Below are 14,852 nucleotides of genomic sequence, written 5' to 3' on the forward strand. Positions count from 1 at the left end.
TTTTTTTAATTCATGGAAAGATAATGGAATTTTTCCCATGAACTTTCTGAGGGCCCATAATGTTTTCAGTTCTCTTTGGTGGACATACTGAAGCTTTCTGGCTTTGTTCAAAAACGTTGCTCATGGGTATTGACAAGTTGGCACCCTCACAGGTCCCGGTTCTTAAAGAGAAGTTCATATTGCTTTTATCGGTGTTTGCTTGGGCTGTGGGTCTCCCCCCTCCCCCATTAAGGTTTGTTTGTTGTGAGAAGATAACCTTGGATTGGAGCAGCTGGGACCTTTGATGTTTGTGTTTTGAGGGTGTCTAAGGTGAGGTTTGCACTTGACTGGTGAACTTCTCTTCCATTCTTCCAGATTCTTCTGCCCAGAGCCGACCTTTAAATGGCACATTTATGTTACTCTTTCTGCCTGCGTGTCTTTCACTCCTCGTGTCATCTAGTTCCTGAGGGATTTCATCCTTTAAAGCAATAGGTGAAAGGTCTTTTTTTCTGTTTCCCTTTGACCAGATATTTTGGGTTCCTTGGAAACTGGGGGAGTGTCAGCTCAGAGAGATATTTGCATCTGTTCTTATCACGTTTCCAGGCCCAGCTGGAGCTCTTTAAGGCAGAGTGCATAAGTTTAGGCACCTTGCTAGGCAAATATCTCTCTTAACTCTTCCTTGGTGAAACAATAAAGGACTCAACTACACCAGCAACCTTGCTGGGCAGCAAACCATTCTGGTAGGCATAAGGTCACCGTTAGCCTTCGTTAAACAACCGTGCCCTTTGTTCTTGGTTCTTAGGGTGAAGGGAGCTCTCCATTGCTTAGGCAATTTCAAGCTAGTGGTGCAGTCCTGAGAAACAGGGACTACAGGAACAAGTAGGCAAACCTGCCAAGCCACGTCACAACTAGCAAAGGTACAGCAAAACAGATATGGTCACCAGGTGCCGCTAGATGTCACAAGACCAAAGTGTTCATGAGGGCAGATACTGTTTCTCCCATTCTTTACTACCTCCCCCCACCCTACCATTTTCTCTCTTTTCCGTGTTTTCCCTTTCTGTTATTTCTTTACTACTTGTAAAGTTTAGTCAGCATTGTACCTGGCAATGTATGATGGATAAATACTTTTGGTTTATGTTGAATGAAGGAGTTTCCGACTCTCCATCTCTGCTCCATAATCCGCTGCCTAATTTTTAGTCCCTGCCAAATGAATACTCTTATCCTCCCAACTTGACCAACCCCCTGAGTTGCCAGCTTCTGGTATTTCTATGAGGTCTTTACCCTGTAATCTCTGACACCAAATTACTGTGTCTGCCTCAACAGAGTGGGCCACATCTATTTGTTCAGGTTGGCTTCCAAATTACTGTCTGACTCTTGGCCTCTGGATGGGATGACTTGGAAAGGCCAGGCTAGGTGGTCAAAGTACTTACTGCTTGCATGTAGTTTTCAATGTGAAAGCCTGGGTGAGCGCCACAAAAGTCAAAAGGATGCTCTCGGGAGTCTACCTGCTCCTATGCTTGTAAACCCTACATAAAAATTCTAAGTATAGTGTAAGACCTAAGAGTGGAATTGCTGGGTCATTCAGCAATTGTGTTTAGCTTTTTGGAAGCACCTCTGTTTTACATCCCACCAGCAATACAGGAGCATTCCAATATCTCTACACCCCGACCCAACACTCGATACTCAAGTTGTTTATAATTACCACCCTTGTTGTCGGCTGCCATGAGATCAATTCCGGCTCACTCCGCAGGGCAGGCATCCTCAAACTACGGCCTGCAGGCCACATGCGGCCCACTGAAGACATTTATCCGGCTCGCCGGGTGTTTTTGCCTGTTTGGTTTTTTACTTCAATATAGGATATGTGCAGTGTGCATAGGAATTTGTTCATAGTTTTTTAAAAAACAAAACAAAACTATAGTCCGTCCCTCCAATGGGTCTGAGGGACGGTGAACTGGCCCCCTGTTTAAAAAGTTTGAGGGACCCCTGCCGTAGGAGCTTCTAAGCAGTTCATCAGACTTATCTTCCAGGTGTCTCCAGGTGACTTCAAACTGACAGGCTTGCGGTTGGTTAGTAGAAACCGCTTAGCCATTTGCTGCACCTCCCAGACACTCTGAAGCTATCCCAGTGGGTGAGAAGAGCTGTCTCGTCGTGGTTTAGATGTGCAGTGCGCCAAATGGGGAAAGTGCTGAGCTGCTAAGTGAAAGATTTGAGTTTCAATTTCATTCAGAGGCTTTTGGGAGAAAAGACGGGGCCATCTGCTTTGAAAAGATCAGCCACAGAAAACCCTGGAGCACAGTTCTAGTCTGGGGCCACGGCGTCACCACGAGTCAGTGACCAGGATGTTGAGCGTCTTCGCATGTGCTTGCTTTGGCTCTTTGTATGTCTTTGTGTAAATGTCTGTTCAAGTCCTTCGTCAATTTTTAATCTATTTGGTTTTTCCTCGTTGAGCTGTTCATCTATTTTGGATATGAAACTTCAGGTATACCATCCACAAGTATTTTCTCCCTGGATTTAGATGTTGCCTCATTTTCCTGATGAAGTCATGTGATGTATGAGTTTTTAATTTTGATGAAGTCCAACTCATTTACTTTCTTCTTTTGTTCATAATTTTTTATCATAGTCTGGAACTTGCATACGAAATTATTTCCCACATCTACCTATCACAAAATATTTCTAAAAGGATCTGTATGAAAAAAAACTTTTTAATTTTAAAAAAAAGGATCTGTATGAGATAGATTGGATTTTGCTGGCAATGACCAAAAAATTTAAAAATGGGAAACAAAAGTGGTTGAAATGAGTGTGTTTCTAGTATAAATGTAGTCTGAACCACCCAAGGCTGCTTTGGTAGGTCCGTGCTCAGCAGGGACCAAGGCTCTATCTTCCAAATCATGTGACATCCTAATCCTGTCCAAGGTGGCTGCTTGAGTTTCAGTCATCACTAACTTGCCATCCACAGGGAAGAGCAGCAAATGAAAATAAGTACAGGCGCCCTTTCAGGACAGATATTGGCTTTTGCAAGTGTGATGGCATATGTCCAGCTGATGAGAACTTAGTCACAGCCATACTTGGTTGCAAGGAAGGTTAGGACACGTCTTTATTCCTGGCACCTCTGAATTTGCTTCCAGGAAAATGAAGGCAAATGTGTCTTAACTTAGCAGTTTAAGAACCAGATTCCAAACCAATCTCTAGTTGTTCTTATAATAAAAAGGAAATGTTCTTATAAATAAATAAAATTAATTTAAAAATAAACTTTTAGACGTAAATGTATCTCTAAAATGACCCATAGAGGAACAGTCGTGATGATGAGCAGTAGGTAAAGTATGTGCTGTGGAATAGAGCGGCTTTGATGTCCACGTCTGGAGTTTGAACACAAGGTCAGTCAAGTGAATGACTCAAAAGCCAGGGAAGTTGCCAGTAAAGTCCATGTTTTATCTGGACAGTTTTAGATGGAGTGTTTGCATGAGTTATTCTGAATCTTTTTACTTAGCAAGGTTTGTTGAAGCCAGAGCTAGAACTCTGCTGTCTGAAAGGACCAGCATTTTTCCCAAGCCTGTCTTGGTAAGAATATGCCTTGGTCCTATGGAGGGGCTTCAAAAAGTTCACAGAAAAGACTACTGTTGTGTTTTAGTTCAACTTTCTGTGAACTTTGTGAAATCCCCTCATACTTGCTTCTAGCTGGTTTTCTCAATTTTTTCCGGTGCTGTTGATCATTTTCTCCTGTCAGGGTCACATCCAGTTGATCCTTTGGTTGAGCAGGAAGAAAGATTTCATTAGATTACTGGGGACCTAATAACCCTATTTGGAGAGCTGCCCTCTGCAGTGAAGTGTACACTGCTGTTGGTGTAACCCTCCCCTTCCACATGAGAGCCCTGAGTTCAATTCCCAGCCAGCGTACCTCATGCACAACCACCACCGACCTGCCAGAGAGATTGGGTGTGGCTCTGATGAAACCTTTTTCAGCAGAATGTCCAGACTGGGGAGCACAACCAGGTCTTCTGAACACCAGCCAGCGAAAACCCTGTAGACCACCGCCCTCCAAACCACAACTGAATATGGTGACGGCATGGGACCAGGCGCCGTGGTGCGTGCTGTGGTCTCAGTGAGTTGGGGGCTGACTCGATGGCAGCTGACAACTAGTTTTCGTTGCCGACTTGGTTTATGTAAATTCAGTTCACCATACACTTCATATCTGGTGAACTGTCAACACTGTTTACACGCTCTTGGCATAAAGTTTTCCACTCTCCTCAGTGTTAGAGAACTCATCTGTTCTGTGCTTTTACTGCTGAGAATTTCAGATCAAAACATATGTGTCTAACTTATTTTTTATCATCCTCCCACTTGGAAGCGGAGTCTCCGTGAGAACAGGGTGGGGTTAGTTTACTGCTGGACCCCACACCCAGCCAGCTGTTTAGGAAATACGTATTTTCTAATGAGCACGTATTTTGCATAGCTAACGTGATTTTTAGGGTGTGAGGAGGTGGTAGGTAAAGGATAAAGACTCTCATAAATAAATCAATAGACTATCTTTTTAAGAGAAATTTTAGGTTTATCGTGACATTAAGTAGAAAGCAGCTTTCCCATATACTCCTCTCTGCCTTGATCCAATTTTTCTCCTATTACAAACATTTTCATTGAGAGGGTACATTTGTTACAATTAGGATTTACTCTCTGTTGTACAGTTCTGCGGGTTGCGATAAGCATTTGATGCATGTGTCCCGACTGTCACAGCTTCAGAGGAGTAACTTCACTGCTCTGAAGTCTTGTGTGTGTCCCCTATTTATCCCATCCACCTCTGGCACCCACAGCTCTGTCCTTTCGTGGTGCTGTGCTTTGAGCCCTGGTGGCACACCGTGCTGGTCCCTGGAAGGTGGGTTTGACTCAGTGACAGTGGGCTTGGTTTTGGGTTTTAATGTTGTTATTGTTTGTTGTCCAGTCATTTCTGACTGGAATGACTCCACACAGTCTTTGAGGCTGTAGCCTTTTAGAAGTAGCTCACCAGGTCTCGAGGTGGGGTTGAACAGCCAACCTTCATCTAGTACTTGCGTGCTTAACCATTTGTGCCACTCAGGGATGGCTTACTGTCTCTTACACTGTTGTCTTTTCTGGAACATCATCTAATTGGAATACAGTATGTAGCCATTTCAGGCCAACTTTAAGATTTCCCTGGCTTTTTCAAGATTTTTGATAGCTCATTTATTTTTAATGTTAAATAATCCTCCATCATAAAGATGCACCACTGCTTTGTTCATCTATTGAGAGATCTCGTTTGTATCAATTATAAATAAAGTTGCTTTGGAAACTTATACACAGTTTTGTATAGCAAGGGGCCTTGGTGGTGCAGCAGGTCAAGTGTTGGGTTGCAGTTTGTCACGGGAGAAAGATGGGCTTGTCCACTCTGTAAAGGGTTCCAGTTTCAGAAACTCAAAAGAGACAGCTCTGCCATTTGTCTTAAAGGGTCTCTGTGAGCTAGAATTGACTTGATGGCGGTGAGTTACTTGGTTGGTTGTTTTTAAGTGTTCAGTTCACTTGGGTAAATACCTGGGCGTGTGATGATTGCTCTATTCCTAGTAAAACTGTTTACCTTTGTAAGCAACTGCCAAGCTGTCTTTCAAAGTAACTGTAACACATTCCCACCCCCACCAGCCACCACACACATACCTAATTCTCATCCAAAACATTGTTGAAGACAGAATCCGTGCCTGTAGCACTGTACATTCCCAACAGTAGTGAAGGGGCGTTGCAGTTCCTGGCAGGTCTGTCAAGCTCCCTCCCAGGGACAGACATCCTCCTCTTTCTCCTAGAGCGGCTGTGGCTTGACCCGTGGTAAACGTGTAGTGCAGTTTCCTAATCGCACTGATGCCAGCATCTCTGCACATGCTTAGGCTGGACTCTGTGTCATTCTTCTTTGGTGAGTTGTCTGTCCAGATCTTTGGCTTATTTTAAAAATTAGGTTATCTTAAAGTTGTGTTTAAGAGTTATTTATTTTGCATATAAGTCCTGTGTCGATTACTTGTTTTCCTTAAGTGTGTGGTTCATCTTCCGTTCTATTTTCAGATAAAGGCATTTTCACTCCGTAAAGCCTAATGGTGTTGTGTAAGGAAAATCCACAGCTCCATGTTATAATGTAAAGCTACTTGTGGACCATCTTCTCAGTCCTTCGATTCTTGTTGTGCTGCGCTGCCTGGCACTGCTCTGGGAAACCCAGATGCGTGGGCTATCCTAATAGAAACCTTCGCATGCTGCTCAATACCAGTGAAAGCGCTCCCTTTCCTGAATGTGTCATTTCCCCAATTTTTCTTATAAAGGGGGGAAATTTCCAATTATATGACTGCTTTGATTTTAGTCATATTGATCCCTTCAAACAAAAAGGGTGGTCAGTACTCCTTATAATGCACTGGATGGTTTGTCTTCTGTACAAGGGAGTCTGGTAGCGTATCAAGGCTGCATCTCTGATAGCTTGCAGGAGCATAGAGCAAATGCCTGCCGGGTCTATGATTAGGAAGGTTTCTTGATGTCTGTGGGCTGTGCCTTGTAGCTCTCTGAACCCTTGACAGCCTGTCTAGTTGGCATTAGTTGTGACACCGGGTTTTGTCTTTCCCAGAATCCCTTGGCGTTACCAGAGCCCATTCCCTGTGTATACTGTTCCTGCAGTCCTCTCCGTGATGTGAGCGCCCAGCAGAAATTTTCTAATTATGACTGACTTATGACTTAAGTGTAAAAAGCTGCCTTTCCCCCATCCCTACCCCCACCTAAGTCAGAGCCTGGAACTGGATAATTGTGTGTATTGTTTGCATCTGAGAATGCGCAGACCTAAAAGCATTAGAAACTTCCTAGCTCAATGGACCTTTTCTGACTTGAAGCCTTAGTTCTTCGTCTTGTAGCTTCTGACAGAGTGGTATTCGGTCTGCATCTGTTTGTCTAAGGAGTCAAAAGCATGGCCGGTGGTGCCTTTCTAAAGTGGTGACTGAGCAGTGCATGTGCGTGTATGTCAGAAGTCTGGCAGCTCAGTATTATATTCATTGTTGTCCAGGGCACTCTCTGCTGAAAGTCAGCAGGGCGTGTTGAAATGTCTGAACAAGGACATTGAAACCAGAGGGGCTAAGTGAGAGGCTGCCTTTAAGAAAACAGGCTCTTGGGTGGGTGGTTGCAGATAAGGAACCAGGAGAAATAATGTCTGCGCCTTGGGGACTCTGGGTAGCCTTTGTGGTGGGCTCGGTAGATCGGCCTATGCAGTGGCAGTGGATAGAGACCTGTGGACTGGACCGTCTCCCACCACCTCCCACGATCAGTGTTATGAGGAAAAGAAATGGTTAGATTGTTATTCAGTAAACAAAGCAAAATAAAAAGCTCTGTATTTTCCAAAACGCGCCCCTTTTTTGCGACAGCAGTTCCATTTAGAGCCCTAGGTAGCATTGATGGTGGATGTAGGCTCTCCCTTTGAGAAGGGCTGCGGAAACTGGAACAGCAGTCCCCTCAGAACACAAATCTGCTGCCCTTCAACTCGGGGCAGAGGGCCCCAGTGGCAGGGGAAGAGAACATCTCACCTGACCCTTGAAAACCCTTGCCATGGGTGCCTGAAAGGTTTATCTTAGGGTCAACCTTTAGAAAGAAGCGTTGTGTGGGCTTCTGTCTCCATTCCATCTCAAGTACTTTGAGATTAAGAAGAATTCTAACAGTGTGGGCTGCAGAAACCTGAATCCCTGGGGGAATTCTGAGGTCGCAGCAGTAAAATATGTTCAAGAGTAACCTTCTACTTTCACTAAGAGTTAGGCCACGGTTCTTTAGAGATTAGCCAGGGAAATCTTAACAAGGCTGAAGTTCTTATGACCTTGGTTTGAAACATCCTTCTAAATGATACAAAACTGCAACATTGGAAGTTCATTGGTAGTTCAGTTATTGTAAGAGTGTTGCATATCACTTGGTTGTCTTGCTGTGTTAGCCGGGAGTGCCAGTCTGCCAGATTGTATCTTCTCACCCTGGACAGCTTCCTTACCCATGTGTTTGTTGATGTTTGATCTTTCTGTTCTTGCCACCATACACAGATTCAACTGCTCTTTAGATTGGAAAACTCCTGCACAGCCCTGGTTGCTGCCTGCTCAGGGCACCCCAGGGTGCGGGGGGACTGCTACATAGGGTTCTCAGAGCTGTGGCGGGTCACCATCCTTGTGTCTGAGGGGCCGCTGAGTGGGTTTGAACTGCCAAGCTTTTCAAAAGCGCCACCCAAAGATGCCCAGACTCTCTGACGGGCAGATCAATTCTTCCTCAACCATACCAGGACTCCAAGGTGGCAGATCCTGACTATCTCGCCTTCACAACAAGAGGCACTCCCTGGAGGAACTGGAATCTTCCTTTGATAGACACAGGACAGGGAAGGGAGTGGTGGTGGAGGGGGGTAGAGTATATTGTCAGCACCAGACGCCTTCCAGATAACCAAGTTACCGTATGCCACGGATCAATCTGTAGTTGGTTGTGTGTGTGCAGCTTGAGCACCTGGCTTTGGGCAGCTTGGAGCCCGGTGGGGTTTGGTTCAGTGAAACACAGGCTAGCCAGCATGCTTCAAAGGGCGCAGGTGGGGTCTTAGCAAGATACTGAGTGCTGTCTGGATAGGCTGGTCAGGTATTAGTAAATATTATTAAAGAATATTTTATTAAAAATGTGTGTTCTTTCACCGGAACCAGAAAGCAATCGTCTCAAGGTAAGGACGGCACATTTGAGAGGGCACCGCCTCCTTGCCCTTGCCCTTCACTTGGAACCTGGGGTGGAATTCTGTTTCCAATTGGTATCTCAGTGGACCCGCCCAGGCACTTAGATGCTGCTCAAACCCTGGTGAGAGACCAGGGGAAGCAGAGGACCGAGCTACAGAATGACCATGGGTCACCTGTGTGGCTCACCTGTGTGCTTCTGGCCACTGCTTCCCCTGTGTTCCTCTTCCTCCTCTCCGGTGTCTGTCTCATTTGGGTTTGGTCTTTGGGAATAATGAAATTTACAAAAGCAATTGAACTGTACCATCCATGAAAAATAAAACTTAGGCCTGACTGCTTTGTAAAGACTACCCTTTCGGACTCCAAAGGAATGGCATCTGCTGTAAAGTAAACCTGGTCTTTGGTTTTCGTTCTGGGCTCTTCACTCTTCCTGCGTCCTGCTTATTGAAACTCCTAGGAGCAGCCATTTGCTTACTAGCAGTGCTTTGGCTTAGACACGCAGCCTTGAGGAACCCGGGTGGTGAGGTGGTGACTGGTTGGGGGCTGCTAAGCACAAGAAGCACTTTGAACCCACCAGCTGCCCTGAGTTGACAGGCTCAGAAACCCACAGGCCGGTTCCACCCTGTCCTGTAGGGTTGCTCTGAGTCAATCTTCTCGATGGCAGTGACATGGTGTGTGTGCGTGTTTGTAAGAATTGAAGTTCTAGTCACACAATGGTTAGGCACTCAAGCTGCTAAGCTAAAGGTTAAGGTTCAGATCCTCCAGCTGCTAGGACTGAGAAAGGCTTGACAGTCTGCTTCCGTAAATATTCACAGCCTTAGAAACCCCTGTGGGGCAGTTATTCGAAAACCAAAACCAAGCTTGCTGCCATTGAGTTGCTTTCTGTGACTGTGACTTGTATGGGAGTGGAAAGCCTGTCTTTCTCCCGAGGAGTGACTGTTGGTTTTGAACTGCTGACCTTGCGGTTCGCAGCCCGACATGTGCCCACTCTGCCACCAGGACTCCCTTGGCTAAGGTGACTAAGGAGTTCATGGTGGGCGGGCTCAAGAACTGCAAGGCCACCGTGAGTGGGCCGGTTTAGAACTCTCCAGGAGCCTGCTGCCTGTGTGTCGCTGTAGTTCTGTACGTGAGAAGCCAGGACTGTGATATGACAAGCGGGAAGGGTTAGCCAACTCCCTGGATGTTTGTTTGTTTAAGCCAACAAACATGGTAAAAGGAAAGCCTTCTGGTCTCACTCTGCTGCTAATCCGTGGGCCGCTGCAGTCATCCCAGCCACGCTCTTCCATGTGCACGATCTGTGAAAGCCAAGTGTGGTGTCAGTTGTGAGGAATGCCTTTGTGAACTATACATTGCTGTGTGAGTATAGGGTGCTATCTGATAAGCTATCATTTCTCAGCCGACAACCACCAGGCCTCTCTGGGTCTCGTGTCCATTGTTTCCGTTTGTGATGTCAATGCTGAGCTTCTATCCATCCATCTCTCCCTCACCATTTTAATGCTAGGATCAAGCAGTGAGCATCTCAACGGGAAGTTTAGCCGAGTTAGAGATCGTCAACACGTGTTTCTACTCGTCCCTCTCTTGTACCTTAAGAACCCTTGAGGCCTGGCTATGAGTGAGCCCCTGCAGATGGCAGAGTCCAAATTCTCTGGCCCAGGGCATCTCCCAGGACAATAGCGAAAAGGGGACAAGAAAGTGGATGTTGGCTTCAGTGGCCCTCAAGCTTGGACCTGTGCCTCTGCAGGCATCCTCCCTGAGGGGTGGGGAGCTGGAGGGTTTTGCAACTTCATGTTAAGTGAGGGCTCAGGAAGATTTACCTGGCAGATTTTTTTTTTTAACCTGGCAGATTTTGATCTAGCACGTCTAACCTGTTTGAGCTGAGAAGGGCGGTGTTGTTGGTTTTTCTTTCAAATACATGGAGCTTCATTAGGAGGCAGGCTCCTGGCCTTGGTAACTTGGCTTTTAGCAGCATAATAAATAGTCGGGAATCAGAAGATTAATCAAAATGCAAATCTATGAAAATGGTAAATGGCTAAAAGTGATCATGTCACCATAGGCATGTATTACTCTAACTCCCACAGGGCACTTCTCTAGGAGCCACCGGCTGATGGCTGCTCCGGGGGGAACCGTGAGGGGGTGGGGGGCAGTATGCCATGCCTGTGATAGTTGCCAGGAATCAGTCCTAGATCAACCGGGTGTGCTCTGAAGGATTTTCCTGCAGTTTTTCTTACTAAAACACTGGCTGTATTTCAGTGATGTTAAGCTATTTCCTCGTCCTCAGCCGTGGTGTCTGGCAAGCTTGTGTTTGGCCCCGTGCACCTGACCAGAAGAGACCCGGCTGCATTGTGGTGGCCTCTGGGGAATAAAGGGATTGGTGTAGCATATTTGATCAAGAGCTGACATGCCGATGGGATGACAGGCAGGGGACGTTCCCTACCCTCAATGGAAGGTTTTGTGCAGCTCCTGGGACAGCGCGTTTGTTATCTGAGAAGTCTAAAGTGCTCCTTGCCTTAGAAATCCCAGAATCTCCTGATGCCTCCGTGTGGTGAAATTAGAATTTACAGTTCTCAACAGTCCAGATGCAGCTTATTCTGATGGCACCGCCCAAAAGGATGGGTGCTCAGCTGTGCGCTGGGCCAGCAGTGCTCATCTTAGGGCCCCTGTGTAGTCCACTGGGCCCTCAGGGGTCCTTGGAGCCATGCAGGCTCTCATTCACTCACAACTGATTATGAAGCTCCTTCTTTGTACCAAGTGCTGGTAGCGTAGCAAGATTTAGCCTGGGTGCTAAGACATAGCCCAGCAACTAGACAGTTTACACTTAGCACTACCATAAAGACACAAACTCTGACTTGCCTTGACGGTTCCCTGTAAAATTGTAATCTTTTAGTAGATTGAAACGGGTTGTGAAATACTTCCACCTGATCAGCAAGCGAGGGGAAATGAGTGAGAATTTGATCCTGTCTAGTCCTTCCAAGCATTCATGACTCACAATAATTCGAGGTTCTGAGCCCGCACTATGTGCTTTCTGTCCATTCATCTCTTGAGTCTTTACAAGTATCCTATGAATTTCACACGATTGTCCCAAATTCACAGATGAGAAAACTGAAGCCAGAAAAATGTCAGGCTTACTGAATGTTATGGAGTAGAAAGGATGCAAATTTAGGGTCTTGGGTCCAGAGTGTGCTCTGAAAAGATGAGTTCTCCAGGTGACAGGGACATCTTGGCCCACCTGCTATGTGGGAGGAGTGGCCCTCAGCGCAGTGGCCCGCCTCTGACCCTCCCTGCCTACAGAATTTCTCCCTTTCCTAGCTTGGATACTGAGGGCAGAATCCCCATCACTGAGCAAGAGGCGGTGGGTGTAGTGGGGAGGCCGTTCCTAAGTTCCAGGCGTTGACTCCAGCCTGGCCTTCCGCAGCTGGGTGACCCTTCCTCTTTGATCTTGTCACTCGTGTAGAGTAGAAATCGTGTTCCTTCATGGAATCATCTCGGGAATTAAGTAAATTAATATTCTTGGCAGTTTCTGGCCCTGAGTAAGCACTTATTAAAAATGTTCATACAGTTTTGTTATTTTCCTCTGACCTCTAGAACAGGCCCCCAAACTAGGACCCAAGTAAAGCAGGCAATTTTCTTTTGGTTTCCACAAGACAATAATTTTATTCTGTGTATCTCTCTTGACTCTTTTGGTGTGAAAAGCAGAGAGGTAAAGCTTTAATTGACAGATGTGTGGATTCAAGCAAGAAACTGAGGTCCAATTGCAAAGCAATGGCTTGTCTGACTCAGAGCCCTGTCTGAGGAGACACCGAGGAGGACCCTAGAGGGCGAGAGAGAACACAGCCCGGGGCTAGCTCCAGAGCCACAGCCTTGGTTAGTTCACTTACACGCGTGAGTGAGGGTCCCTTGTTCAGTAGGCAGGAATTGCCCTCCTCCGCCCCAACAGGTCTCTGCTGCCTGGCATTAGTCAGACTTAGTTTCTTGGTGGGAAATAGAATCGCGACTTGCCCCAAGTGAAAAAACAAGGGAGTTCTTTACCTCCAGGTGTGCCGAGCCCATTTGCTCGCCTGTTCTGTGGCAGGTCTCCTCTAAGGGTTTCAGTGGTCACAGGTTGCTTCTTAGGTCTCAGGACCAGCTCACTCTGCAGGCTCCAAGCCAGAGTGATGCTGCCGCCACCCCCTCCACTGACTGCCCTTTACAGCTTCCCGTTAGAAGACTGAGACCTGCCCCGAGGCTTCCCCTTTCTCCTCTCTTCAGCACTGTACTCTTTCTTTGGGTGCTTATGCTGTACAGCCATGTTTCCAAGAAAATGTTCAGATACCAAAGTTCAGCCCTTCCTACCTCCCCACGGAGATGTGAGTCCCTGTGACAAAGAAGATGCCTGTGAGGGAGGGCGCCTGCCCTTCTGTGCTGCCAAAGGAAGAGCGTCGCTTCACGAGGTGCCCGCACCCAAGCCGCCGGGCCTTTCTGGGACTCGCTGGAAAGCATGTACGACAGAAGTAGACTGGACCTCGCCAGCTCAAGGACCCAGCAGCCCAGCCCACAGGAGCCAAGACTGAAGACCAGTCCACTTCTCCCCTTGTCTGCCCCTCAGCCGAAGCCTGCTGTGCCAGGCCGCCCGAGCCTGTGGCTCTAAATAGCCATTACTTCCTTTGTCAGTGAAGGAAAAGGCTCCCTTTTCCTCTAGAAGGTCTCATCTTGGGGACTGGGAAGGCTCTTTGTGCCTCCCTGTCTCCCTCCATCTCCCGGGGGATGTTGATGGTTTCTGTCTTTGTCTTCACAGGGAACCCTGATCATCCACGACCAGGAGGTCACCCTTGAGTACATACCAAGCCCAGAGTTTTGGTACTGCAAACGGGTAAGTGCCAAGAATTCCTTTCCTTAGAAATAGCGATCTAGCCCTCTGCTCCCTCCCCACCTCCAGGATTGCTGCCTGGTAGTGTGCATTGTCCAGGGTAAAACTCTTCCTCCTCAGTTCGTTTCAGATAGGAACTCTTGTTTCCTGTGGCCATGGAGGGGAAGCACGTGCTGTCTTTGCGTTCTCATCTGGAAATACAAGTTTCTTGACATCTGACCTCTTCCTGACACCACTCCTGGCTGTAGTCACAGGAGATAGGGAATGTTGGGAAACGTGGGTTTGAGGAAATAAATACTTTGTGGATAGTCAGGGACCCCAAGAGTGCCATGGCATTTTACTTTGAAACTTTCATGTTCTGTTAAAATGGCACGTTTAAAGATCTTAGGCTATATCATAGGTTCCCAAACTTATTTGACCTACCATTCCAGAAGAAATTGCTCAGGACTCTCCTGACCATGAAAAACCTTTGTAGTATAGCCCTTATCCAGGATAAAGTGTAGGAATCTGCTTTTGCAGCGCCCCCCAGGGAGCAGTTTCACCCACGTCAGGCATCGCTAGCCATCCACTTATTAGAGGTCAGTTTTAATTTCACTGCTACTGCCTAGCTTCAAAAATAATTATGAAAAACTTACAAAGTTGCTAAACCATGATACTTTTAAAGTGCTGTCTTACCGAACAACGTTCAGTTAAAATTTTAGCTTGACGTTTTTATTACTCTTAATGTTATATAGCGTGGTTTTCATAGAGCCAAAGCGTTCATATCTTGTGGCAAATGGCTAAACGCTCAACTAGTTGGAAGCTGTATAGGACAATCCACATACCATGCAATTCAGTGGTTGGAATATATTATTAAAGAGTTATACAAATGTGCTTGACCAATGGATGTATGTATGCATTGTGATAAGAGTTGTACGAGCCCCCAATAAAATGATTTGCAAAAAAGAGTTGTAAGATCACAATTTTAGAACATTTTCTTCGTTTTGTACTTCTTGTTATTAACTCCACCTTCCACCCCCTCCCCCCATCCTCTTCTAATCCTCAGAAACTATCAATTCAGCTAGTGTCGGGTTTTTATTTTGTGTTGTCTGTGTTTAATGCTTTGGCGTTGTGCCCCACATTTCCCTCGTTCTCTCTGTGGGGTGGCTGCGCATGCCCGGGACCTTCTCATGTGCGCCCTCTCAGAGCCGTGGGCTGACGTGTGCGGGGTCCATGAACCATATGGACTCGTTGTTGTCCTGTATGGTCTTTGTTGCTCTTCCATCTTTTTTCTCGGAATGGGGAGAAGGTAGAAGACACTCATGAGTTTTCAAGACCCTGGTCAGTAT

At 46.5% G+C, this 14,852-nt stretch overlaps 1 protein-coding gene across 4 annotated transcripts in view; it reads left to right on the forward strand.

Moving 5' to 3' along the window:
- RBM6 (RNA binding motif protein 6) overlaps window positions 1–14,852 on the forward strand; it is a 100,795-nt gene that overhangs the window by 71,650 nt on the left and 14,293 nt on the right. For all 4 annotated transcript variants that reach the window (XM_075547395.1, XM_075547396.1, XM_075547397.1 and 1 more), the window contains one exon: window positions 13,453–13,527. In XM_075547395.1, the coding sequence (XP_075403510.1) occupies window positions 13,453–13,527 (75 nt within the window). The remainder of the gene's footprint in view (window positions 1–13,452; window positions 13,528–14,852) is intronic.

Source organism: Tenrec ecaudatus, chromosome 4 (genome assembly GCF_050624435.1).
Source record: "Tenrec ecaudatus isolate mTenEca1 chromosome 4, mTenEca1.hap1, whole genome shotgun sequence".
Taxonomy (NCBI): Eukaryota; Metazoa; Chordata; class Mammalia; order Afrosoricida; family Tenrecidae; genus Tenrec; species Tenrec ecaudatus.